Source organism: Rhinatrema bivittatum, chromosome 15, assembly GCF_901001135.1.
Source record: "Rhinatrema bivittatum chromosome 15, aRhiBiv1.1, whole genome shotgun sequence".
NCBI lineage: Eukaryota > Metazoa > Chordata > Amphibia > Gymnophiona > Rhinatrematidae > Rhinatrema > Rhinatrema bivittatum.
The window spans coordinates 36968788-36996021 of record NC_042629.1 but is presented as its reverse complement, the minus strand read 5'-3'; the positions used below and the strand labels follow the sequence as shown (position 1 = coordinate 36996021).

Below are 27234 nucleotides of genomic sequence, written 5' to 3'. Positions count from 1 at the left end.
CTTACACACATGTTATAGTGGAATGAACAAGAGGACCACAAATCCCAGACTGCCTTGCTCTCAGCACTTCCTTAGTGAAAATGGGAACATTTACCAATGGTTGCCTAGCTACAAGTGTAACTAGTGCTTTTGGGGAAGGAGTTGGCTGTGCAAGATAATTTCCTTTTTCCATAGAGTTGTATTTGCTCTTTACTGGCATTTTTCTGTACTACATTTTTAGCTCGAGGGAAACAAATATTTATTATAAATGTGTCATTTGGTAAAAGAATCCTTTAAATATGAATAAAGTTTGAATTAGCCTCTTTGACCAGTTCAATATAATGAACTCTCTATAAGTGACTTATTTGGGGGAGGGTGATAAGTAAGGAGCCATAATGGGCAGCAAAATTAATATTTCTAAAGCTACTGGGCTAGTGATTTTCAGCTTTCAAAGATTGAGAATCTGCCTGCTCTCAGAACTGAGAAACATATTTGATTTGTGGCTTATAATAATCCCTTCCGTACTGTTGACTGGGGAAGTTTGCTTAAGCTCAATGGCTAGTTTCCAGTTGGCTCCCAGCAGCACAGGGAGCTACTGATTTGGTCAAGGTTGCATCCGTTGGGTGTCCTGAGGGCTCCACATCCCCTGCAGCTCACCATGCCCATCCAGCTGGGAGATCTTAGGCTCAAACTTGCAGATCTCTGACTAAAACTGTGCGCCTCAACCCTCTCCTGGAGCCACTGCTAGCCAGTTAGGTTTTCAGGATTTCCACAATGAATATGTATGGCAGAGATCTGCATAAGCTGGTTCTCCAATGTACAGACATCTATCTTGTGCATGTTCATTATGGGTATCCCGAAACCCTGACTGGCCTCCAGGAGAGGGTTTGAGAAACGCTGTACTAAAACTGTTTATTCCTGATCTAAAAGAGGGCCTTCCAAACCTGTCCTCGTGACCCCATAGCCAGTCAGGTTTTCAAGATATCCACAATGAATATGCATGAGGTACATTTGCCTAACTGGGTCTCTTGAATAGATCGCAAGCATATTTATTGTGAAAGGCCTGAAAATCCAGCTGGTTGTGTGGTCACCAGGACTAGTTTGGGAAGTCCTGAACTAAAGGAACAGCTGCCTAGCTGAGCTCATAGGAAATTCCTATCTCTTTCAGTCCAGTGACTCTGTCTTCTCCCATAAAATTGGACTTGCTCAGTGTCCCTAATGGATTGGAGCTCACAGATAGGAGCAAAGCAAAACAAAAGAAAAAAATGTGTAAAAATGTGGTATCCTCGAAAATTTGGAATACACTTCATTAATTGGTTCTTTCCTTGGCCAAGAAGCATAGTGGCAGACACCAGTAGATAATTCAGGAAACCTAACTGCTCTGATTTTAACACCCTAGAAATGGATGAAGGGAAAACTGAAGAACAGACTGAAAAAGATGGCCAGCTTTCTGCTGAGACCAGTGCCAAGGAAGGACAACCAGTACCAGATGGACAGGAATCGGATGCCCCACTGGAGCCGAAAAGAGAGGCCAGCGCTGAGAAGGGACCAGGAAAACAGGCAGAAAAAGAAAGTGAGTGAAGGGCTTTTTAAAGGAGGCCCTGTTCTCAGGATAGAGTTTTATATGCACAGAGTGAAAGAAACAAGCTTGATAGTTTAGTGCTCTACCTATGTCCTTGTTTATTTTCCTTACATTGATTTTATTCCACTGTAAACTGGCCTACTGTATATCTCACCAGGTCAGGTTTTGTTATGTGCCAAGATATGTCTGAGCAAGGTTTACAGTTTTTTATTATCGTTAGGTGTTTCTTTCATTTAAGCCAAACTCCTTTTTCCTGTGAACTAAAAGTAACTACATTGTGGAGCTAGAATGAACGAAGAGGACGCTTTGGAACTGGATCAGAATCAAAACCGCTTGGTCTCAAACGTTTGGAGGACCAGTCCCTTGGACCCTGCGCAGAGGAACTCTCTCTGTGCTTCCTTCGCTTCTTCTTAAATTTGTAAGCCTTATGCAGAAACCTAATAAAATCCCCTGAAAAGGAGGAAGAGGAATTTGAGACCTCCTCAAGGCTCTCCTCATCTGAGCCTGCTGCATCTTCGTGCGGCTTGTCTCCCCCGGGAACTGCCTGCTGCGGTGACAAAGGAGGAGGATCCGATGCTCCCTGCATGGCCTGCTGAGTCGCTGCTCGCATCGTACTCAAGCCTCCGTTCCTGCACTGCAACGAAACGGATCTGGAGGAGGAGAGCAGCCGCGCTGAGGCTTTGGGGCCGCGCGAGCCGGCTGACTCGCATCCCTTTGCAGCTAAAATAGACGGGCCCTCCCCACTGGGGAGGCAAGCAGAGCAGAGGCTCTCCCGTGAGAGTTGTGAGTGCGCGTCTCCACACGCGCAGCATCAAGAAAAAAACCTGACAAACGGGGTGAACCAAAAGAAAAAGAAATAAAAAGAAAAAAATAGACTCCGACGCAAAAACGAAACCTACGGCGCCGCCGAGCACTGAGTTAGCAAGAAACTGCAAAAGCTGTTTACAGAATAAAATATAATATATATATTTTTTTTTACCTGAAGAAATGCCGCGGGCCCCGGGAGCTGCTCCAAATAGGATGAGTGAGCCGGGTCCCCCGGTATCACCTTGGCCAGGAGTGGTTGTTGGGTAAATAACCTCCCCAACTCCGGTGGCCTCAGAACCAGGAGGGATAATCCCTTCAGGACCTCCCAACCTCCTGGGAGGCAGTGAAGCGGCTGATAATTAAAGCTAGACCGCTTAACCTACTTTTTTTTTTTTTTTTTTTTCAAACCTTAAAGGACTAGTCCCAATCAAAAAGACCTAGCAAACCTCACTAAAAAGAATTCCTAAACAATCTGACAAAAAAACTACCGCAGACTGCAGGGTTTTGCGCCTCCACCTCTGCTGGAAGACAGAGAAATACTGACGGGACTGCAGGTGGCACCCCAAGGGATAGGGCAGAGTCAGTAGAATCTTTCTTTGTCTCCCTCTGCTGGATTGGAGGCAAAACCAAGGGTCTGGACTGATCCGGGTACGTACAGGGAATAGCACTTACCTGTACAGATGCTGTTTTACTCTCCTACCTGAACACCTCTCTTCAACAGAGCTAAAAATTCAGGCGTTGTGGACCCTCTGCATGCTTGGGGCCACAATTTAGGCCATTTTACCTGGGTGAATATCAAGATCGTGGGTTGTGAGCCCCTTTATTTTCTTCCTTGCTAGCTTCCCATCTGTTTTCTCTCCCCTCCTCCTCTTGCCCTACTTCCATTCCTATCCCTATATCATCGTTCCCATGTCTTCTTTACCAACTCTTTACTTTCTCTCCTGCCTTTTGTTCATTGTGCCTCTCATTTATGGGCTGCTGCTGCTTCCTCTGGCCACCTCGTGCCAGTGAGACAGTCTGTCGGCAGTTCTCTGTTGATGGCTGGAAACCACAGCAGAGCAGGGGAGAAAACAGCCTACGCCCACGAACAGTCCCATTCCTGCTTAAATTGCCAAGCAGTGGCTGCATCATTCTGGGTCTTTTTTGAAGGGAAGAAGAAAGGAACCCACCACGTGTGCTCAAACGTCATCTTGAGCAGGCTGTGTTGGTTCACCGCTCTGGAATTCACCAATACCACTGTTGGGACTTCTATTTCCAGATGAAAGCAACTTGGGCCTATTTACTATTTCTGTATTTGAATACAGAGGCAGAGACATCTATCAAAAGTATCCCTGATGACTTCTTCTACAATTATGAGGAAATTTGTTCTCGGTCATCTGTGACAGAAGACTCTGGAATCCCAATCGATCTTCTCCATTTCATGTATCCTTCAGTGTGTACTGTCTCCAAATGGGTTTGTTTTGCACATCCCCTGACGGGAGTGAACCTCACTAATAAGCCAAGGTTATTTGCCTTTCGTAATACTTGCATTGTTCCAAAGAGAGCCACCTTCTAGAATTCATAAGACATACTATGTACATGCAAGATAACATCATGGTGCTTTCCTCCTGTGAGATCTTTGTGGGTCTGGAATTCCTTTTTGCTAAGCAGAGATTTCATTTAAAAAGTACATAATCCATTCAATTGAATATCTCATTCACTATTAAATGTAGACTGTAGGAATGGCCACATCTGGTCCTCAGGCAATCTGACAGCAGCCTCTGCTCTTTTTTGCTGCGAGAATAATTCTAAAATTGGTGAGATCATATTACAAGGAATGAGCTCACTGCCATCGGGGATGAGTGAGACTGCGTTGAGATCCATGATGTCAATGATGGGAGGAGCGATTGCGATCCCTTTGGAGGGAATGAGGCTAGCAAAGTAAGGAATGGAAGATATTCTCTTCTAAAACATCACATCTGCCAAAGAGACTTATGTCATCTTAAAATCTTGCATACATCAACATCTTTGGATGGTTTTCAAGGTGAGCCAATAAAAGGTGTCATAATTTGCAAATAATCCAGTTGCCTTCAGGACCAGTATTGCTGTTAGAATGCTGTATCATCTTAACTTTCAACTAATGAGATGAACAGCCCTTAGACTAGTGCAGGGGTGGCCAAGTCCAGTTCTCAAGAGCCACAAACAGGCCTAGTTTTCAGGATATCCACAATGAACATGCATAAGATAGATCTGTATGTAGTGTTTCCATTATATATAGACAAAACCTCTTATAGTGAGAAAAACAACCAATATCAATAATATGTACTAATTTCTCACCGTATAAGGAATATATAAAATGCAATTACTGTATGAAGTTAAGCAACCTTCATATAGCACTAGGTTCCTGGAGAATGTACCTGGTTACATATAGCACTAGGTTCCTGGATAATGTACCTGGTTACATTATCCAGGAACCTAGTGCTATATGAAGGTTGCTTAACTTCATACAGTAATTGCATTTTATAAGTTCCTTATAAGGTGAGAAATTAGTACATATTATTGATAGTGTTTCCATTATATGTATGTTCTTTGTGGATATCCTGAAAGCTCTTGAGGGCTGGAGTTGACCACTCCTGGACTAATGGTTCTCAACCCAGTCCTCAGGACACACCCAGTCAGTCTTGTTTCCAGGATTATCCACAATGAATATGCTTCAGATAGAGCTGCATGCACTGCCTCCACTCTAAGCAAATTATCTCAGACATATTCATTGTGGATATCCTGAAAACTAACCGGTGGAGTGTGTCCTGAGGACTGGGTTGAGAACCACTGCCTTAGACAGCACTTGACCTTTTCATTATCCTATACCTGCTGCCCTTATAGTCTATATAGTTATCTATGTCTCTATCAAAACTGTTAACCGAGGATACATCTGCTGCAGGAGCATGTTCCAGTCTCATATTCCTCCTGGTAATGTTTCCCTTCCTGAAGATGAGAATTTACCAGTGTTTACCTAAGACTTAACATTTAGTTAGTGGTGTAGATCAGAATATTTAAGTTTGGTTCACTTTTAGCACTGTAGAGAATCCCCAGAGTCACACACTTGGCACAACTGTGTATTATCACTTCATAATGCGGGTAGATAATATCTACTAAGCAATATAGCATGAATTTAAATTAGCATGTATTGTTGTTACCCTTGTCCAGATTTATTCTGCGTTGCATAGCAGATTCCAATAGGGAAGCTGTTTTAGTAGATGAGCGGCTGGAACACCTTCCTATCAGACTGGGCAGCAACAGTGAAATCAAGACTATTGCCTTTACATTTTTTTTTGGAGGTGGGGAAGGTGGTTGGCCCCTGCAGTTTTCTCTTGCTCAGTCAGAAACAGAGCTGGGATCTGGAGCCACAAGCCTAAGTTAACAGCTGCCCGGGGATTTTCCCCCTTTTTATATCTCCTCCCAACTTACCTAGTTAAGTCATTATAGCGACAGCCTTTGGCTGGGGGCCATGCACTAGGGTGGCTTTTGGAATCCTGCAGTCATCTTTGGGTTTTTTTTATGTCTCAGTTGAAGGGTTTTCTTTGTAAAAACAGTAAGTAAGTTGGTCAAATTATACTGTATTATTAAAAACATAGACCTAAAGGAACTTCTTTAAACTCCTAAGCTATCTTGTTGGCGTTGCTTAATTTGCCCAGCTGTACAGTACAACTCCAGTTGCGGCTATGGTAAAATAGTGCCAAGGTATCTTGGACAATTAGCTTCCTGAATGCAGCTCTCCCAGACATTCTTTTGGCTATGACTGCACCAAACGGGCAAATCTGCAGCTGCTGGATGAACAGACTCTCATGTATATCGCTGGCAACATAATAATAATCCTTAATATGAAAACCAAGGAACAAAGGTATCTGAGGAGTTGCAGTGGAGGAGGCATTGCCATTGCCAAGGTAAGACTGAAGGTTTTTTTTTTAATATTTATTATATATATATATATATATATATATATAGGCCTTTTTCTTCCTCTTGTTAAAATTCCATTGATTGTCTGTGCACTATCTGTTCCTGAGAACAGTATTTTGTAATAAGTCTTATTGGACAAATAAATGCCACATAGCTTGGTAAAGATACAGAAGCTCTGGACGTCACAGTAACTTGATAAAATAAATGGGCATGTCACAGTAGAATCTAGAGAGCAACAGTACACAATAAGCAACCAAATGTCCGATCTTGTAGAGGTTTATTGTGTGCAAATATACGCAATAGAGCCCGACTCCAGCCGAGTTTCGCCCTCTTTCAGTAGGGTTGCATCAGGGGCTAAAACATACAATAAATGACATTAAAAATATAAAAATGAATAAGACTGATAAAAACATATAATAAACAAACATTTAAAATGAACATGTAAAATGAACATATAAAATGGTAACATGGGATTATATGGAATGAGTCTAAAACAAGATGTAAGTGAAATAAATAACCAATAAATAGTAAAAACAGCACCATAAAATAAGCACAGTAAAGTCAGTAAACACCAGCTAAACAGGTAAACAGTACAAATTAAATGCATATTGCCTTTAACTATAAAAAGTTACCATGAGTGCCATAAATTAGATAAATGTATGAAAAATAAAAGAGCTCACCATGTGTATATGATATGTATAAAAAGATAAAGAGAAAAGAGAAGTAAAAAGAAAATGTAGTAAAACTAATGACAAACATGTAAGCGCTTACTCTTAGCAAGTATCGATGCTATGTCTCCTTCAGAGTGTAATACTTTGTATGGGCTATAGATAATGCCTATAAAATCAATATCAAAAATAGAATAATAAATTTAAAACAGTTAAGGTACAGTATGCGACTTGAGTATAAATGACTTCAAAAATCTGACTGACCAAAATAGGTACACGGTGCAGATTAATGAAATTCAGACTAACATTCCTTTATGGGGATAGTATCAGATAGTCATATTTTACTTATAAGAAAATGATATAAAATAATTAATATGATTAAGCTACGCCATCTAATGTGGCTGCCTTTATAATTGTGAGCCACATCTTACATGACTTAATATGTTTAGCACCGTGGCTCATCATTGACTCAAAAACAGCAAATGGGCATGTCACAGTAGAATCTAGCACAGGTGGTGCCGGGGCATAGTCATGGTATAATATGCTCGCAGACTGCTAAAATATGCCCCATAATAGTCCAGGTGGCATCTAGTAGACATTTACACATAGTATGGGAGACCATGAACGGTAGGTGAAGCCATCAGAGAAAAGAATAAACCCCATATATTATCTTCATCTGCACACATACCCCACTTGTACTGAGGACTCAAAATATTTTTTTACCAAATTCCTAGTAGACATGGTCTAGGACAATGGTGCCCACACTTGTCCTCTGAGACTCTCAGCTGGTCAGGTTTTCAGGATATCTGCAATGAACATGCATGAGATATATTTGCATTTACTGCCTCAAAAATCTTTTTGACTCCTTGTAGGTACATCCTTCTTACCAGTACTTTGCGGTAGCAGAAAAAGGATTCTACCCCCATGTTGTTATTTATGAATATCCTTCTCTGCGGCCTTATAGAATACTGCGGGGTAGGTAATACAATTACATGATCTCCATGTTTAAAAAGACACTTTGTTACCAAATATTTTGTATTTCTTTGTGATTGCATAAATATCACAATTGATTTTTAGCAAAATATCATAATGTTATCCTATCTCTTTAACCTAGTTTTGCTTCTAGATGATGTGGGAAAGCAGATAATCACTCAGAAGTGCATGGTTCAGAATGATGTATCTTTGAAGGATACTAAGAAAACAAGGAAAACAGGGCATCCCAGTAGAGACATTGCAATAAATGCCAAAGGGAACTAGGTGCCTTTAAGTAAGGTGCAAAAGATTCCAAATTGCCCCTGTCAACTGATGAGCAGGTTGTTAATACAAACAAGAAACATACTTTGAAATGTCTATAAACAAATGTGAGAAGTCTAAAAAATAAGATGGGAGAGTTAGGGTGTATAGCACTGGATGAAGAGGTAGATATAATTGGCATCTCAGAGACCTGGTGGAAGGAGGATAACCAATGGGACACTGATACTAGGGTACATATTATATCAAAATTGGTGGAGGGATGGCACTATATATTAAAGAGAGCATTGAGTCAAACAGGATAAAGGTTCTGCAGGAAACAAAATGCAACGTTGAACCTGTATGGATAGAAATTCCAGGTGAAAAAAGGAATAAAATAGTAATGGAGTGTATTACCGTCTACCTGGCCAGAATGAACTAAAAGACAATGAAATTCTAAACGAAATTAAGGAAGCTAACAAAATCAGCAGCACAGTAATAATGGGTGATTTCAGTTACCCCAGTACTGACTGGGTGACTGTCACATCAGGACATGCTAGAGAGGGAAAGTTCCTAAGTGAAATAAATAACTGCTTCATGGAGCAGCTGGTACAAGAACCAACAAGAGGGGAAACTATTTCAGACCTAGTCCTTAGTGGAACACGGGATTTGGTGCGAAAGGTAACAATGTTGGATCCACTTGGCAACAGTGATCACAACATGAACAAATTTGACTTGTTCTGGTCACCACATCTCAAGAAAGATATAGGAGAATTAGAAAAGGTACAGAGAAAGGCAACCAAGATGATAAAGGGGGTGGAACAATTACTTTATGAAGAAAGGCTAAAGAGGTTTTCAGATTGGAGAAGAGATGGCTGAGGGGAGGTATGATAGAGGGCTATAAAATAATGAGTGGAATGTAACAAGTAAACATTAATCGGTTGTTTACTCTTTTGAAAAGTACAAAGACCAGGGAAACACAATGAAGTTACTGAGTAATACATTTAAAACTAATAAGAGAAAATATTTTTTGTACTCAGTGCATAATTAAGCTCTGGAATTTGTTGCCAGAGGATGTGGTGAAAGCTATAAGTGTAGCTGCATTTAAAAGTTTGGACAAGTTCCTGGAGGAAAAGTCTACTAATCTTTATTAAGGTAGAGTTGCAGAAATCCACTGCTTATTCTTGGGATAAGCAGCTTGGAATCTCTCTACCCCTTGGGATCCTGCCAGGTACTTGTGACCTGGATTGGCCTCTGCAGGAAACAGAGAGCTGGGCTTGATGGATGCTTGGTCTGACCCAGTATGGCAAGTCTTAGGTTCTTATTCTAAATCTTAGGACCTGCCGAATGTTGGAAGGATTCTTTTTCTGTTTGCATTTTTTTTCTTTTATATTGTAATTTTAATTTTTCCAGGAGGAACTACGGAAGCTTATTCGTTTATCGATTTCAACATTTCGGGCACGCTCTTGGCCACAGTGGGCAGCAGTCCTGACTTCATGCTGACTGTCTGGAACTGGCAAGACGAGAAGATTGTGCTGAGGTCCAAAGCGTTTTCCCAGGACATCTTCAAAGTCACCTTCTCCGCTGAAAACGAAGATCAGCTCACCACATCCGGGACAGGGCACATCAAGTGCGTCCTTCAGCAACTAAGAATTGCTTGGCACTGCTGGCCTTGAAATGTTAAATTATATTTTGGGTGGGGGGGTGGGGGAGAAAAAGTTTTATCTCTCAGTTGATTAAAGTGATCAAAGGGACTTTGATATTTGAGTTCTGAGCGACCGTCACGATTTTACATTAACTGAAGCATATGCAAATTTCCCCCTACACATTCAGTGCATGCAAATACAATTCTTAAATGTTCAGTTTTCATAAACTCGTGGCACTTAGGTAAAGAATCCTTTTTCCACTTCAATACCCAATATATGCCCGGATTTTAGAAGGCCTGCGTGCCTAAAATCCGGGGTTTATGTGTGTGGCTGGGCCTTGCGCGCACTGCGCAAATTTTCAAAGAGATACGCGCACAAGTGCCGGGCCTCTTCAAAGGGGCGGGGCAGGCCGAGACCGCACCATTGAGCACTGTCCCGAAGACGTTCAGCTTAGGGGGACCTGAAGTAAGTTATAAAACCAAAAAAAAAAAAAAGATAGTTAGGGTTTAGGGGGTGGGGAGGAGAGGGGAAGAGCGAGGGAGTTTAGGTAGGAGGTAGGGAAGTTCCCTCCTAGTCCGCTGCTTAATTGGAGCGGACTGGGAGGGAACTGGGGAAAGCCCGAATGCATCACCACACGGAGTTTGCATAAATTCTCCCCCCCCTTGTGCCCAGGGATTTTATGACGTGAATGCCGGCACACGCATGTCATAAAATCAGCGCATCCATGTGTGTGCGCCGGGAACCACGCGCTCATGGATGCACGCATGTACCTTATAAAATCTACCCCATATTACTTTTTCTAAAATTAATTTACTGAAAGAAGAAGAAAGGATATTCTTCCCATTATACAAAGTAGTAGCCTAGTGGTTAGAGCAGTGGGCTAGGATCCAGAGAAGCTAGGGTTCAAATCCTACTGCCATGCCTTATGACCCTGAGCAAGTCACTTTACCCTCCATTGCCTCAGGTACAAACTGAGGACCTCATTTACTGAGCATTGTTTCCCATAGACACAGAATGGGAGAAAAGCCTTAGTAAATCAAGCCCTTAGTCTGTAATCTCTGGGGACAGGGAAATACTTGCAGTACCCGAATGTAACTCACCAATAGCTATCCATAAAAGGATGTAAGCTAAATGTAAAAGATTAGTGTCTAATTGGTGAGGAATCTTTTATTCCTGGGGATTCCATTAAACTTGAATAGACCCACGATTTATTTTGCAAACATTTAACTAGGTAGCTACCCTAGTAGTATTCTAATCTGTGTTCCGTTTTGGACTTTCTTTAATGTTGGGGTGTGTTCTCTCTGTCAAGGTTCTGGAAAATGGCGCGGACATTCACAGGCCTCAAGCTTCAGGGAGAGCTGGGGAGGTTTGGAAAAACAGCACTGACTGACATAGAAGGCTACGTGGAGCTGCCAGATGGGAAGGTGAAGAAAATGCAAACCTCTTTTTTTGTTTTTACATTTTTTTTTTAATTTTCTCTCTGTACCCCCCCCCCCCATCATCCTATCCTTAACAGTTTCTTGCCCACCCAGTTAATACAGCAACAGAAGTCGTTTTTTCTTACTATTAAGGGATCAATTTGCAAAGTGACTAACATGGGTAAAATGGATTTCCCATGCTGATCCACTGGTTTGTAAATATCCACCCTCAATACAGTCTAAAGCAGTGGTTCCCAACCCTCTCCTGGGGACCCCCCCCCTGCCAGCCATCAGGTTTTCCGGATATCCACAATGAATATGCATGAGGGAAAATTTGCATGTACTGCCTCCATAACATGCAAATTTTCTCTCATGCATATTCATTGTGGAAATCCTGAAAAACGCGACTGGCTGGGGGGTCCCCAGGACAGGGTTGGGAACCACTGGTCTAAATGTTGCCCCTGGTTCCACAACGGGCCTACATTTAGACACATTAAGAGGAGGATATTCCAGAGGCGTGTTTAGGTAAGGGGGAAAACAAGTACCTGCACAGGTGGCATTTTCAGATCTTGCTTTTTACTTTTCCATGAATATTCTACATGCAGAAAGAACAGGTGCAAATGATCACATGTGTTTATTTTTTGTACCTGCAGAAATTTTTCAAAGTGAAAGCACACTTGAAACGTTTGCTTTGAGAGTTGGTGCAAAGCCCTTGGTTATACATGTTCTTTGTCTTAGGTCTTAGCGTGGACATTTTGGCAGCAACTCCTACTTAAGCCCTCCTGGCATGCTGAATCTAAGTGAATTGGGGTCAGGGAAGCGGAGGCAAACTGTTGTGCTGATCTTCAGCAGATCCGAAGGCAAACATTACATGGCTGTTGGTCAAGCATGGGGAATGCAGTAGGGTTTAATGAGTCCCAAACAAAATGAAGTTAGTTGTAAAATTTACTTTTTATTGCAATCAACTCCATTGCTTTGAAAAGGCATAGTTTTAGACAGGGTCCCCCGACACGGACCCGTGTTTCGCCAAACGCGGCTGCATCGGGAGGGACGTATTTAAAGTGGAGTTCATAAGCTGTAACAGAAAGAACAATTTAAATGGGGGGAACCCCTAGCAAAGGATCCAAAATTGAACAGCACAGATAGGAATTCATAATCAATTCATAACACATATTGTTTTAACATAACACTCACATTCGATTTCAAGGTAATGCTCACATTCAATTTTACAAAGAAACGACAGGCAGTGCCGGCAGATTATGCATTTAAAGAAACCAAAAAGTAAGGACAAACTCCCCTCAGTGTAGTCATTCTGACGCTTCGGTAATATGGTGCTATTTCCCGACTTTAGTTTAAATGTTTGCACATAATTTATTTATTTTATTTATTTAACAGTTTTTTTATACCGACCTTCATAGTAGATAACCATATCAGATCGGTTTACATTTTAACAAGGGTAAACTGATGTAACAATTCTGGTAAACAATGGATAACAAAGAAAAAGGAATAAGTCAAAGTTACAATCAACAAGGAATGGAAACTTGGGAGCTTAAAACAAGCTGGAAGGAAGATAAAAGCAAAAGCAGGTGGAATAAATATAAGCAGGTAGAATAAATAAATATAAGCAGGTAGAATAAATATAACGTGATATGAATAATTTAACGGGTTAGAGCTTATGCTTTAACCTGGAACTGTAGATGTTTTGTTGTAAGTGATCTTTTTGGCCGTACATTTAGTGAGCATGTATAAGTTTGTCTACGAAGTAATCTTTCTAAATTTCTCTGTAGTTTCTACAATCGGGTGCAAAAACCTGTATCTTTATTTTATTTATTTTTTATTATTTTTTACTTTTACCTTTACAAGTTTGGTTGAGTTTACCGACCCCGCACGTTACATGCCTCTGTTTTTCTGTAATTTGCCTGCACTTGTCCTCCCGATAACTTTTTTACTTACTGTATTTCCGGACTGGTTTCTCCGCTTATTAAATAGGGGCTTATTTCATTATGACTGGCCAAGACATCTTGGCGGTACTTTTTGGTTTCTTTAAATGCATAATCTGCCGGCACTGCCTGTCGTTTCTTTGTAAAATTGAATGTGAGCATTACCTTGAAATCGAATGTGAGTGTTATGTTAAAACAATATGTGTTATGAATTGATTATGAATTCCTATCTGTGCTGTTCAATTTTGGATCCTTTGCTAGGGGTTCCCCCCATTTAAATTGTTCTTTCTGTTACAGCTTATGAACTCCACTTTAAATACGTCCCTCCCAATGCAGCCGCGTTTGGCGATACACAGGTCCGTGTCGGGGGACCCTGTCTAAAACTATGCCTTTTCAAAGCAATGGAGTTGCCGCCAATAAAAATTAAATTTTACAACCAGCTTCATTTTGTTTGGGACTCATTAAACCCTACTGCATTTCCCAATTTGTTGTTACTGAATGCTTGAAGTGCAGTTCCTTGCTCCTGCCTTTGTTTTGTTGGTCAAGCATGGCCATGACTTGAGTAGCTGAGGAGTGGACTCGAGGAAGAAGATTTTTTTAACACAGGGTGTAACTAGAATAAAGGTGCACACATTTTCATTCCAAAAAAAGTATGATAATATACAAAGCCAGATTTAGGAATAAGATGAAAAAAGGAAACAAAAGAGCAAATGAAAATTTTGAAGAATTTATATGCCTCAAGCAGAGAATATTTCCTGTTTTTCTTATTTCCCCCATTGCCTTATGCAGCTTTAAAACCTTCTCTTACACTATGGGTGTCATTTGGTAACAGCACATAAGTCCCACTAGTTTTCAAAGGGAAAGTACAAGCATACTTTCTCTTTGAAGATGACCTTCACCAAAACTACCCGTGCACATTTTACAACTGCTAATTCCTTGTCCTTCTGCTCCACCAGTCAAGAACTTGTGGGTTTAGTTCCCTCATCCAGCAATTGGAGGCAGAGGTTTTTTTTTTAATGACCACCGATATGTCTGTCATGCAAGGAATCAGATACAGCCAGTGTTTTCTGCCTCCAGCTATTGGATGGACGGTTGTGGACAAGCCTAGACCCTGTTTTTTAACTGAAGAGAATTTTTATAAGTATCGTATTTCATGGTTGTGATATAAGCCTTAAACTAGTTTTAAGTCAAAGATATCTTAATGGGCCCAGCTCCTGCGGATTGTTCTCTGCAGTGATGTAAGCCAGGACAGCAACGCAACTTACTACCCATCTGATGGTGTTTGTTTTCTCTGGGAGAGCACTACATATTGAGCAGGCCCTTTTCAAAAAAGAGATCATCTGCTTATTTCGTTCAGGGGGATGTGTTGTTTATCTTCAGTGGTATCTTGGCTTGGGTACAGGTCAATACTGAGTGACTGCAGAAGGCATACCAGGTTTCATGCCAGTGTCAGCAAAACTTTTTCTGTTTCCACCTGCTGGAAAGGAGGCAAAACTCAGGAGTTCTGGACTGATCTGTGGTACTACAGGAACAAACATTAGCAGATAAGAACCAATTTTCCTATCCCCTCCTTGTTGCTCATTCCCAGAACTGAAGGGATCTGTCTTTCAGAAACCTGTCAACACTTTTTAAAACCTTCATCAAACCTCCAGCAACAAATTCCACAACTTAATTGTATGGTGACTAAAAAAAAAAACTTTTCTTAAAATTGTTTTAAATCTGTTACCAGTTATTTCCCTGGAGTATTCCCTATTCCTAGTACTGTTCAAAAGACTAAATAACCACTACAACAATGGCATCAAGCCCGACCCCCGAAGATGTCATCAAACGGGGGTGGGGGGGGTGAAGAGCCAGTGTGGGACATCCAATGCACTGAGACTGCTTCTGCAGGTGTGCCTCTCCCACCTTCATTGAGCTGTTTTGCTACCTTACACTCTGCTGGGAGAGCTGTTGCTGAGCCTCTGTTCCCCCCGCTGGTTCCCACTACATCTACAGCATCAAGGCCCGCCTCTTGATGATGTCATCAAACCGGGGGGGGGGGGTGAAGAGCCGGCGAGGGTCGCTAGAGGCACCGTGTGCACGAAGGAGCGCACCAAAGGAGCTCCTTTGTGCGCTCCTTCATGCATGCTGAGTGCTGCTGAGTCTGCAGAAGGCTTTACTGTAGATTCCTTGCAGGACTATCATTTCAAAATCCAAACCCTGACTGGTCAAGGATGCTATGGTGACTGCTCTTCAGTTAAATCCTACTACATCTTTCGCTGGCCATATTGCCTCAAGCATCTCTACACACTTTTGATAATCCTCATTTTCCTAAGGTTTCTATTAGTTTAATTAATTCTCAGTCTGTTAGAAATAAGTTTCTACCTATTCATGGCATGGCAAAATTGATAGCACCTTGTTTTCCACCGTTGTATCTTCTGCAAGCTCCGGGATATCATTTCATAATATCACTGATTCAATCTCACTTTGGGATCACCTTTCAGAGTTTATTCTCAACAATTTAGCTCCCTTGAAGTTAGTAACTTCTTGCCATGTCAAACCTCAGTCATGGATTATTTTCTCTGTCAAAACTGCACGCCAAACCCTTATGAAGTCAACGCAAATAGCAAAAGAATCCATCCTTAGAATTGGCCCAAGTTTTTAGGGGACTCTTAAAACCTACCAAATTCTGGTCTTAGAAGCCAAAAAAAGCTACCATTCAAATTTAATAAAAAAGATTGGCTATGATCTTAAAATCTTGTTTGCCATAGCTAAATGGCTCACTAATTCCAAACCCCCAAAGCTTTCACCACATGAAAGGCTTTCTGCTGAACCATTCTTTATCCATTTTAGTTTAAAAATTGAAAAAATTTGCCTGAACTTTATCAATGTTCCCAACTGGTTTCTTAGTGATCCTGTCCTATTAGAATCCACCTGGGACACTTTTGATTTTGTTCCTCTAGCAAAGTCAGCAACCTCAATTCTAAATCCAACATCACTCTCTGTCCTCAAGCCCTCTGCTCCTTGGCATTATTCAAGGCTGCTAAGGAAACTTATCCCCGGTTTTTTGAGCGCTTAATAAACTTATCTCTGAATGAAGGCACGGTTCCCACAAGCCTAAAGAAGGCCATTGTTTGTCCTCTCCTTAAAAAAAAATCCAACCTTGACCTTTCTGACCCACGTAACTACAGACCTATTTCTGCTCTACCGTTCTTTTAAAAAATTCTTCAAGTTTCAGTGTTATCTCAACTATCTGACCAAGTTGAAAAGTTTGACTTATTCAATCCGCATCAATTTCAATTTTGACATGCCTTAAGTGCCAAACTCTTCCTTCTCTCCTTAACAGACACTATCAGAAGGGGCATTGATGCCAGTCACTAATTCCTTCTCATTTCTCTTGACATCTCCTCAGCATTTGACACTATAGATGACAACATTCTCCTTTTCTGTCTTCGTGAACGTGGCCTGTCTGGAACAGTCTTGACTTGGTTTCGCTTACCTCTCTAATCGGTCACAACAAGTCAAAGTTCACAATGAGATTTCTTCTCTTTCTGCCATAAAAACACCATATGCTTATTATCTGGAATACCTGTATTATTGACTCTGATCATCTTTATAATTTTGTAAATTAATTTCTATTTATTGTATTTTGGTTTCTTGTTTCTCTGTTTTGATAGTTTACTGTTCCATGTAAAGGCCTAGCCTATAAGTTCCAAGTTATCTGTAAACCGATACGATGTGCAAACGGTTGTCTGTATATAAAAAATGCAAAATAAATAATAAATAAAAACTTGTGTTCCTCAAGGATCAGCTCTTTCCTCTTTTTTTTTCAACATCTGCCTTGCACCGATCTGTAAACTCTTGGCCAATCTTACTGATTCTTACAAACTTTACATGGATGACATTCAGTTCATCATTCGTGTCCATTCTTCCTGGAATGACACACTAGATCACTTGAGCATTTGTTTTTCAAGAATCAATTCGTGGCTATAACATAACAAATTGATTTTAAACATGTCCAAGACTGAATTTCTTTCTCTGTCTAGTCCACATTCTACTATTAAAGAGACCATCATACGTCTTAATAACTATGTTTCAAATGAAAAACCAGGTGAAAAACCTTGGCATCCTATTAGACAGCTCTCTATCTTTTAAGCTGCAAGTTAAGCAAGTCATTAAACAAGGCTTTTACAGATTACGAGTTCTCTCTGGCCTTAAAAAAACTGCTGCATCCACCAGAATTTTGCACTGTTCTGCAGGCTCCCATATTTCCTATTGTTGAATACAATAGCCTCTACATTGGTCTTCCCTTTTCCACTCTATGCCCTATTCAATTATTGTTAAACTTGGCAGCATGCATCATCTCAGGCTTGAAGCATTCTGATTATATAACTCCCATTATGATTGAATTACACTGGCTGTCTATTTCTGAAAGAGTCAAATTTAAACTTGGCATGACCATTTACAAATTACTCAATAATGACTCTTGCCCATGGGTAAATGCAATTTTAAAATTTTATCAACCCTCTCGGTCTTTGCGCTCTTCTCAATAAGGTCACCTAGATGTTCCATCTCCTAAAGTTGCACGCTTACACACCATGCGTGAATGCTATTTCTCTGTAGCTGGCCCAGAATTCTCTTCCTTTTGAGATTCGTCAGTGCAATTCAATTAAAACCTGCAAGGCTCTCCTCAAAACATTTTTGTTTAAAATTTGTTACTTTTGTTTTTACAGTTTTTATCATCTAGTATTACTACTCTGTGCTTATTTTATTATGCATTGGGCTAGATTTTAAAAGCCCTGTGTGCGTAAATCCTGCCGGATTTACGCGCGCAGGGCACTCGCGCGCCGGCGCACCTATTTTGCATAGGCCGCCGGCATGCGCAAAGCCCCGGGTCACGCGTAAGTCCCGGGGCTTCGTAAAAGGGGCGGGAGGGGGCGTGTCCGCGGGGTGTGTCGGCAGGCGGGGGTGTGTCCGGGGCCATGTTCGAGGTCAGGGGGCGGTCCAGGATGGGTCAGGGGGTGTGGTGACGGTTTGGGGGCGGGCCGGGAGGGCGGTCCCGAGTCCCCCGGCACTGCGGCCTGTGCTGGGGGATGCCGAGGCGGTGCGCGCAAGTTACGCCTGCTTCAAGCAGGCGTAACTTGCACAACTAAGGTAGGGGGGGGATTTTAAGTAGGGCTGTGGGGTGGGTTAGATAGGGGAAGGGAGGGGAAGGTGTGGGGAGGCGGAAGGAAAGTTCCCTCTGAGGCCGCTCCGATTTCAGAGCGGCCTCGGAGGGAACGGAGGCAGGCTGTGCGGCTCGGCGTGCGCAGGCTGCCGATTTTGCGCAGCCTTGCTTGCGCCGACCCCGGATTTTATAAGATACACGCGGCTACGCGTGTATCTTATAAAATCCGGCACACTTATTTAAGATCTACCTCAGCGGTTTTAATTTGTATTTACTTTTATTTTGTTTTTAACCTTTTAATTATGTTATTACTTTTGTTATTTATTATTATGTATGTTCTTTTATGTTCATCGCCTAGACCTTCATTGAGTTAGGGGATTCATAAATCCAATAAAATGTTAATGTTAAATGTTCCCTATTAAATTGTTCTTCCCCACTGATGATTTTAGAAACTTCTATTGTATTCCCTCTGTGCATTTCTTCTCCAAACTGAAGAGTCCTATCCTGAAACAGCTCCCCTATGAGGAAAGGCTGAAGAGGTTAGGGCTGTTCAGCTTGGAGAAGAAATGGCTGAGATGTCTTGAACGAGTAGATGTGAATCGGTTATTTACACTTTCAGATAATAGAAAGACTAGGGACATTCCATGAAGTTAGAAAGTAGCACATTTTGAGGAGCCTGAGAGAAGGAAGTCTATACTGCAGAGACTGTTACCTGGGTGAGGTGAGCCCAGCCCCGAAGCAGTTCGTGGTGAGGCTGCTAGTCCCGACAACAATTCTGACTCCGCCCCCTTGTGACATCATTGGGTGGAGATGCTGAGGCCCATAAAATCGGCCCAGCATTTGGATTTTGTGAGGAGCCTGAGAAAAGGAAGTCTATACTGCAGAGACTGCTATCTGGGTGAGGTGAGCCCGGCCCCGAAGCAGTTCGTGGTGAGGCTGCTAGCCCCGATGACTATTCTGACTCCGCCCCCTTGTGACATCATTGGGTGGAGACGCAGAGGCCCATAAAATCGGCCTAGCAGTGGTGCTTGGCTGCCGCCGGCGCGCAGCCTAAGCCACGCACTCCGAAGGGGCGTGTGGCTTAGTTCGGCTTTGTTCAGCTTTGGACAGTCTTTGGACAGATTCTATATTGCCTTGTAAGCACATTTTGCTTTATCTCTCTCCTTCTTAGGATCCAAGAATAATTTACACAATTTTGAGTGATAAGTGTGGCCCGTCTTAGTAGATTGATTTAATATGCCTCACTCTGTCCGTAAAAGAAGGACAAAGGAGAGGATGGAACCCGCTTCTACCCCAGGATCCCTAATAAAGGGTCCCATGGACACTCATGTTCAGTGCACTCTGAGATTGGATGTGGCGCGGGTGGAAGGAGCTTCCGAGGATAACATCACGGACTTCCCACCAGACCTTTCTCTATCCTTATCCCTGATCTATGGGGAACCACCAATTAATCCGGCAATATCCAGGATGACATGGGGTCAGCCAAACTGCGGAAGTCGCAGAAAATGAGTTGTCCATAGCGGGCCCAGTCCCCTTGGAAATGACTGAGATATCAAACCGGATAGATCCCTTTAAGGGACAAACTGTTTCACTTGAAATGGTGCAAGGAAGGGCTCAACCCAGCCTAGTAAAGAATGAAGATCTTGCCCACCTGCCTAAACTGTCTGTACCACTTTTAGTTAAACCAAATGTAGTAACCCTAGATGTGATTATGGTTGCAATTGTTAGCTTGCAAAATGCAATGGTTGCTCCAGTAGTGGAGAAGGTGAATTTCATACAGGATAGAGTGGTTAATTTAGAGTTGAATAAAGATAAAGAACAAAAAGAAATGGGAAAAATTAGGAAAGATCTAAATAATTGGAAAATAGTTCAAGATTTAGTAGTAAAGGAAATCAAATGCTACAAGTAAAAATAGAAAATTTAGAAAATGCAAATAGGAAGAGAAATCTTTGTTTTATAAATTTTCCAAAGCTACCCCATGTGCCTCCTAAAGAAATGTTTAAAAGATACATGCTGGAAATTTTTTAAATTCCAGAAACAGCAATTCCACCCTTAGTTAAGGTTTATTATATCCCAGCATTTAAAAAACAGGAAAATGTAAGAGCTCAGGAAGTGGCGCAAATAGCAGAGGTAGATATATTAGTGCCCAACTTAAATCTTTCAACGATTTTGGAAACTTAGGACAGTGAATTAGTTCAGGGGGCTACTCTACTAACCACATTTGCTTTGAATCTGACTGGGTACTCAGGCTATTTTTTAAACATTGTAAGGAAAAAATTCTGACTATGAATGTTAGAGTATACCCAGACTTCTCTAAACAAACTCAGAAAAGAAGACAGTTCTTACTGTTGAAAGTGAAGGTGCTCCAAATAGGAGCTACCTTCTTTCTCAAACACCCTTGTTAGGTGTCTTATTAGTTACAAGGGTAATTCCTTTGTTTTCTTTTCTCCTTCTCAATTGACTGAATTTTTAAAGGATAAAGCAATTGTGAATTGACTACTGGATTGAGGTCTAACTGATACCAGTAAAGTAGTGAATATCCCAAATAAATAAGAATTTAGTGAGCTTGATATTGTGATATTACTTAGTTATTGCAAGTATAAAATTACTAAAAGAAATTATATGATGATATTGGATCCTTTTTTGTGGACTGTAAAATAAGTAGGATGGAAATTTAAATGTTAAATTTGGTTTTCTTAGTTATTAGATTTTTTTATGTAAACTTACTTTTGTCAATCAAGATGTAATTCTTGTGAAAAATGTTTTAAAATGTTATAAATAAAAAAAAAAAAAAAAGAAAGCACATTTAAGACTAATTGGAGAAAATTCTTTTGAACTCAACGTACAATTAAGCTCTGGAATTTGTTGCCAGAGGATGTGGTTAGTGCAGTTAGTGTAGCTGGGTTCAAAAAAGGATTGAATAAGTTCTTGGAGGAGAAGGCCATTAACTTCTATTAATCAAGTTGACTTAGGAAATAGCCTCTGATATTAATTGCATCAGTAGCATGGGATCTTCTTGGTGTTTGGGTAATTGCCAGGTTCTTGTGGCCTGGTTTGGCCTCTGTTGGAAACAGGATGGTGGGCTTGATGGACCCTTGGTCTGACCCAGCATGGCAATTTCTTATGTTCTTACACATTGGCTTTTTGCTTGGGGGACCAAGCAGGGATAACAGTATGTGTTCCTGTGAAAATCAAACGTGTTTTCCATTATTTTGCCTCCCCTGACCTAAGCACATCCACAGGAGGATTTTGTTTTAATTTGCTTTAGCCGGGCAGTGGAGGGCCCTGAGAAATGCATATTTTTAACTGGGCAAATGGTCTTGAGAAATGTCCTCCCCATGTATAATAGAAGGTTCCAGATAGACAGTCTCTATACGGACAATTTGGTGCAATGCAAAAATATCTCAGGAGGGAAATTGGAAGCTTCTAGCAGATCAACAAAGGCAGTAAGCTTGCCAAATACATGAAAATAACGAAAATGTGGGAAAGAAAGCTGAAAAGAGTTGTTCTCTATTTCTCTTAGGCCAAATATTGGAATAGTCTGCATTGCAGCAGAGAATTTCTGTGAAATGACTACCCCATTTTATATGTAACAGGAAAAACAAATTGGCAGAAGGCCAGGACTTTGGGTGCTCCTGAATCTATACTTTTGTGATTTCTGAGATATCAGTAGAAACTCTTGCTTTTCCACCTAAGTGACTGAATGAAATACAGTTGTACAGTACGTGCCTGGTTTTAGAGGAGCCTTTGTAGGCTCACATTTTGGCATGCTAATGACAATCACATGCTGGGATTTTTTAAGCATTCCACATATGGGGACGAGCGTAAGTCCCGGGGCTTTGTAAAAGAGGTGGGAGGGGCGTGTCCAGGGGTGTGTCGGGGGGGGGGTCGGTCTGGGGCGGGTCTGGGGGGCGTGGTGACGGTTCGGGGGCGGTCCCAAGTCCCCCAGCACTGCGGCCTGTGCCAGGGGATGCCGAGACGGCCCGCGCAAGTTACGCCTGCTTCAAGCAGGCGTAACTTGCACAACAAAGGTAGGGGGGGGATTTAGGTGGGGCTGGGGGGTGGGGTAGATAGGGGAAGGGAGGGGAAGGTGGGGGGATGTGGAGGGAATGGAGGCAGGCTGCGTGGCTCGGCGCGCGCAGGCTGCCGATTTTGTGCAGCCTTGCGCGCGCTGGTTGCGCAAACAAAAGTACACGCGCTCGTACCTATTTAAGATCTACCTCATGGTCTTGTTAACGTACCTGCTCATGTCTATCTTATGCACTGCAAAGATCTCGAATCAGCTCAACAATGTAACGTGACACCCATTTCACAGGTAGTTACTGAGTTCCACAGGTGAAAGACTGCACACATTTTATTTTTCTTTTCTACCCAAATGAAAGGTGGTTTCTGGATCGGAATGGGGCAACATGCTTCTTTGGGAAGGAGGCCTCATCAAAGTCGAGTTGTGTCGTAAATGGAAAAAAACATGTCACATTGGCTGCATTAACCAATTTGTGCTGGATGAGGGTGAGCTCATCACTATTGCATCAGATGGATACGTCCGGGTGAGTTACTGATTAACATATGGTTTTCTCCTATTTTGTACATATGGGAAAAATTTATAAATCTAGAGTTCATATTCAGTCACTCTCCAGATAGCAAAGTTAGCTGGATAAACTTATCTGGCTAACATTGGAGATATATTCAGTAGTTCAGTTGCACTACTGAATACAGCCGGCTAACTTTAGGACAGCTCTTTGGCTCGACCAGACTTAGCCAATTATGTTAACTGGCTAACTCTGAATACTGCAGTTAGCTGGCTAACTTAACTCCTCCTAGTTATGCTCCTGGAATGCCCTAACTTAACTGGCTAACTTAGTAGCTGGCTAGAATTTAGCCACAGAAGTGCCCAAATATTCATTTTGCTGGCTAATATATGAGTTAGCTGGCTGCTTATGAATATGGATCTCCTAGTGACTGTGGAAAACTTACTGTAACAGTATTGGGTGGGCTACAACTCACCTTGATAGCTGTGAGAAAAACTGGGGGTTTCTCTACTGGGTGGTTTCAGTAAGAAATTAGTAAGTTAGTAAGTCTCGAAGGAGACTTTCTTGTAAGTCAGGAAGTTTGAAGGTGTTTCTGCAATAGTCCTGGAAGGAGGGTTTTTTAAATTTTATTTATGAGACTGAAAAATAATTTCCTGATCTGTATAATTCTGAGAAAATATGTACTGAATCAGACAATGTGAAAAATGAATTTCTGTGAATGATCAGATCATCTTGTATGAAATCTATTATGTAGAATAGGATGAGTTTCTGCAGTGAATCTGATACTCCCACATAGCATCTGCTTATATCCTTTAAACAACAAATGCTTAATGTTTTCTTATGTTGCCAATTTGTTCTATAAATTGAATGGCAAAAATTACTAACTATCTGGGAATGTATTTTGATTGTTTGGCTTTCCATTCAAGGCATGGGACTTTGAGACACTAGACACAGCTGACTCTATTGATGACACAGGACTGCTAGAGATAGAGCCCATGAATGAACTTCTTGTTGGCAAGAACGTTAATCTGTGCTCCATGGTCAAGAGCCATGAGCCTTATTCCCCTATTTGGTATGCTCAGGTAAGGATATCCTTCTATTTTGTGGCACTGCAAGGCTGATACTGAGATAGCAAATTCAGTAAGGAAAAGCTCATCTCTCAAGAGAAAAGAAAGATGGACAAGGATTTTTAACTACTTTTATGTGAAAAATGTGACCCTGTAGCCTTGTAAAACCAGTGTTTTACAATTGTGTAATTTTAACAACATGAATTTTCATACAGTAAGGGGATTCAAAGAATTCTTAGTTAAATGGTATTTTTACTGTCTATAGGATGCCAGTGGAGCCATCTGGAAGCTTGACCTGTCCTTTTCAAACATAGTAAGTTTGTTCTTTTTAGGCTGCACTTTAATGCCTGCTTTTTGTTTGTTTATTTAAACCATTCCAAGCAAGGCATCCTTCTTTCTCTGAAAACAAGGTGACGTCATGGGCAGTGCCAGACATGGAACACTTTACAAGATCCAGAAGTCCCGCAGACTTGCAGCATCTTCCAGTTCCTTGTTTTGCCTGTTTTCCTCACTAGGCATACTCTTCACTGCATATTTTTCTCTGCGAGAAGTACTTGCTATATTTTCTTAGAAAGTGTGCCCTAGTGCCTTTTCAGCTGTCCATCTAGAGCCTGTTTAGGATCCTTATAATGCTGTGAATAGGCCCTTGTTTAGCTACAATCTCTGAGAAGCTCCCCAGTTGAGCCTTTTTTCTCTCTCGGATCATCTGACTTCATCATTGCTTCTCCTTTTGATTTTGCATGGTTTACTTTTTTTTATTCTTTTTTTTTTTACTCTTGTTTTTCCTTGAATGTTTCTTTGAAGGCGTGGAACTGCTGTTGGGTGTCACCCTGTGCTTGCTTCTGAGATATGGTAAATCATAACTGAGTAAGACCGTGCAGCACATGTTCTTCATGGCTCAGATGACTGATTATGCTGTTCTTGCTTTGCTGTAGTACTCTAAGAACATTTTAACAGGACTGCTCAAGCCATTTGCATAATAACATGGTAAATGATAGCAGAAAAAGACCAAAAGGGTCCACCATTTAATTAATCATTGATTATATTTTTACAGCAGAGCCTATTTAGCTCAGAATCTTTATTTACACTAGAGCTCTGCTCCAAATTAGCTGAAACCGTTTAGACAAATGAAAAATATAACCAGGTATAATGCAAAATCACTGTATAACACACACTGTCCATGAATGTCAAGTTTTCCAACTGAAGCCACCATGTTTCAGAATAGCCTGCAAAAGTTTCCTATAAATAATCAGGCTGAGAATTATTCAGATCTCATTGAGGAGGGCGTGGAGCCTGGTTGAATAAAAAATAAGTCTTGCTTTGCCATAGTTAATAAGGCTGTTGAGGTCACCAGTTATGCTGCTTCTAAGCTACTGAGACTGGGCACTCAACAAGGGTTTCATTTTCCTGCTCAGTAATTTGTGATTCAGCTCAATAAGCAGCAGGACATCTCATTTCTTACATAAACATTTCTTCTAATTTGCTAGTGGTAGTGGTTCAACAGCTGGAAATTGTACTGTAGGGTTCTGAAGGGTAGTTCCATTCACTATCCTCCGTTACTGAGTGAGGCATACTAACTATTTCATTCTCTTGATATTTTTGTTCAGACTCAGGACCCAGAGTGCCTGTTTACTTTCCACTCAGGACAGGTCACAGGTTTGGATACATCCCCTAATACCTACCTCATGGCCACTACAGCTCTTGATCGTAAGTATGACTTCTGACCTATCTGTCACCCAGGTGTTAAATTAATTTATAGGAAATATACCTAGAAGTCAAGAAGGCAAGTCAAGAACCCACTTGATTGTTTAGTGGTTAGTGTTGCACATGGCACACAGTTATTGTGGAGTAAACAGAAGCATAAAATATACTAGTAAGATAAAGCAGAGTGTGTGACCAACATGTATAGCTGACAATGTATAGTGACATGTATAGTGACAATCAGATTATTGTCACTCTTTGTCTTCTTACATAGATGTGAATCTGCTTTCATGGGTTTCTGCCTATGGCGAAACAGAGCTGTGTCTGGGGACTATATTCTTGTCATAAAACGTTTGGAAGCTTAAAAATATATGCATATATTTCTTAAAAATATATGCATATACTTTCGTTTCACAACTTGTTCTATGTATAATTGTTTTGTTTCAATGTAAACCGGGGTGAAGGCTTGTGCTAAACCTCGGTATATAAAAGCTACAAATAATAAATAATAAAAAGAATTGGAACATTAATCTGTTTACTTACATACTCTGCTTTTTCTTATTAGTGCTGCATATTACCAGGACTGAGACTAGAATTTTGACTCTTGACTTCTTTTTTTTTTTTGTAGTGATAGTACAACCCTTTGGCAGGGTGAGGATCTGACAGATCAGTGTTTCTCAACCACTGGTCTGTGGTCCCTTGCACCATCTTAGCTGGTCTGCAAAGTTGCAGTCATTATAGGAGGAAGCAGACCTGTACTGCAGCTATGCAGGTCCAGCTTCTACCTGGTTGCCAGCAGCCACAAGTGGGACGTTCTCTACAGTCTGAAACCACTGGATTAAAATGTCCTAGTAACAGCTTCACTCTGGGCCCCACAGCACTGCCCGCTGCTGCTGCTGCTTCTGGGTGCTGGGATAGACTGGATCCCCTGGTTCTTTCTAAAATCATTTTTATTTATTTATTTTTCCCTACTGTTGACACTGATCAGGCCAGCAGACTAACCATGAATATTGGGCTCAGCTGAGCCCCAGCCAGCCCCCTCTCTGGCCCTGTAAATAAACAAAATCAATCCAAACTGGTTGCTGGCTATGTAGCCACAAAGGCTTAAAGGGGCCGTATCTACCACCACTGCCACCAATGTAAGTATTTTTAGCCCTAGGCTACACTAACCTCTTAAATGAGGAGGCCTGATTTATTTTTCCCTCCCCTACTCTGGGTTCAAGAAACACAGCTCCTGAGTAATAATTCTTGTAATGAAAACATTAGAGGGTGGCTGGTTTGAGACTGGGGGAGACCTCTGGGGAGGGGGGGGGGCACGGGGGAATGTGTGTACTTTCCCTCTAACCTACAGTTTAGCCAGGAAGGGAACCCCATGCTCTTCAGCCATAGGAGGGGACCTCTCCCCCACTCTTCAGGACTCTCCCCAGCTATAACAGCCAGCTGGTCCACGTCAGTTTAGGAGGTCAGCTAACCAGTCCCTGGTACCAAAATGGTTGAGAAGCACTATGCTTTAAGTAAGGGTAATATTGAAAGGTCTCATTGGGAATAGCTTGCAATGGCTTTCATCATAGAATGGTCTCTACAA

The 27234-nt window shown here is 41.4% G+C and overlaps 1 protein-coding gene across 2 annotated transcripts in view; it reads left to right on the top strand.

The window, feature by feature from the left end:
• CFAP44 (cilia and flagella associated protein 44) overlaps positions 1–27234 on the top strand; it is a 131467-nt gene that overhangs the window by 14211 nt on the left and 90022 nt on the right. For both annotated transcript variants that reach the window (XM_029578456.1, XM_029578457.1), the window contains exons 3-12: positions 1379–1552; positions 3673–3790; positions 6129–6291; positions 7845–7947; positions 9616–9832; positions 11158–11272; positions 22735–22899; positions 23808–23963; positions 24214–24261; positions 25556–25655. In XM_029578456.1, coding sequence (XP_029434316.1) covers positions 1379–1552; positions 3673–3790; positions 6129–6291; positions 7845–7947; positions 9616–9832; positions 11158–11272; positions 22735–22899; positions 23808–23963; positions 24214–24261; positions 25556–25655 — 1359 coding nt within the window. The remainder of the gene's footprint in view (positions 1–1378; positions 1553–3672; positions 3791–6128; positions 6292–7844; positions 7948–9615; positions 9833–11157; positions 11273–22734; positions 22900–23807; positions 23964–24213; positions 24262–25555; positions 25656–27234) is intronic.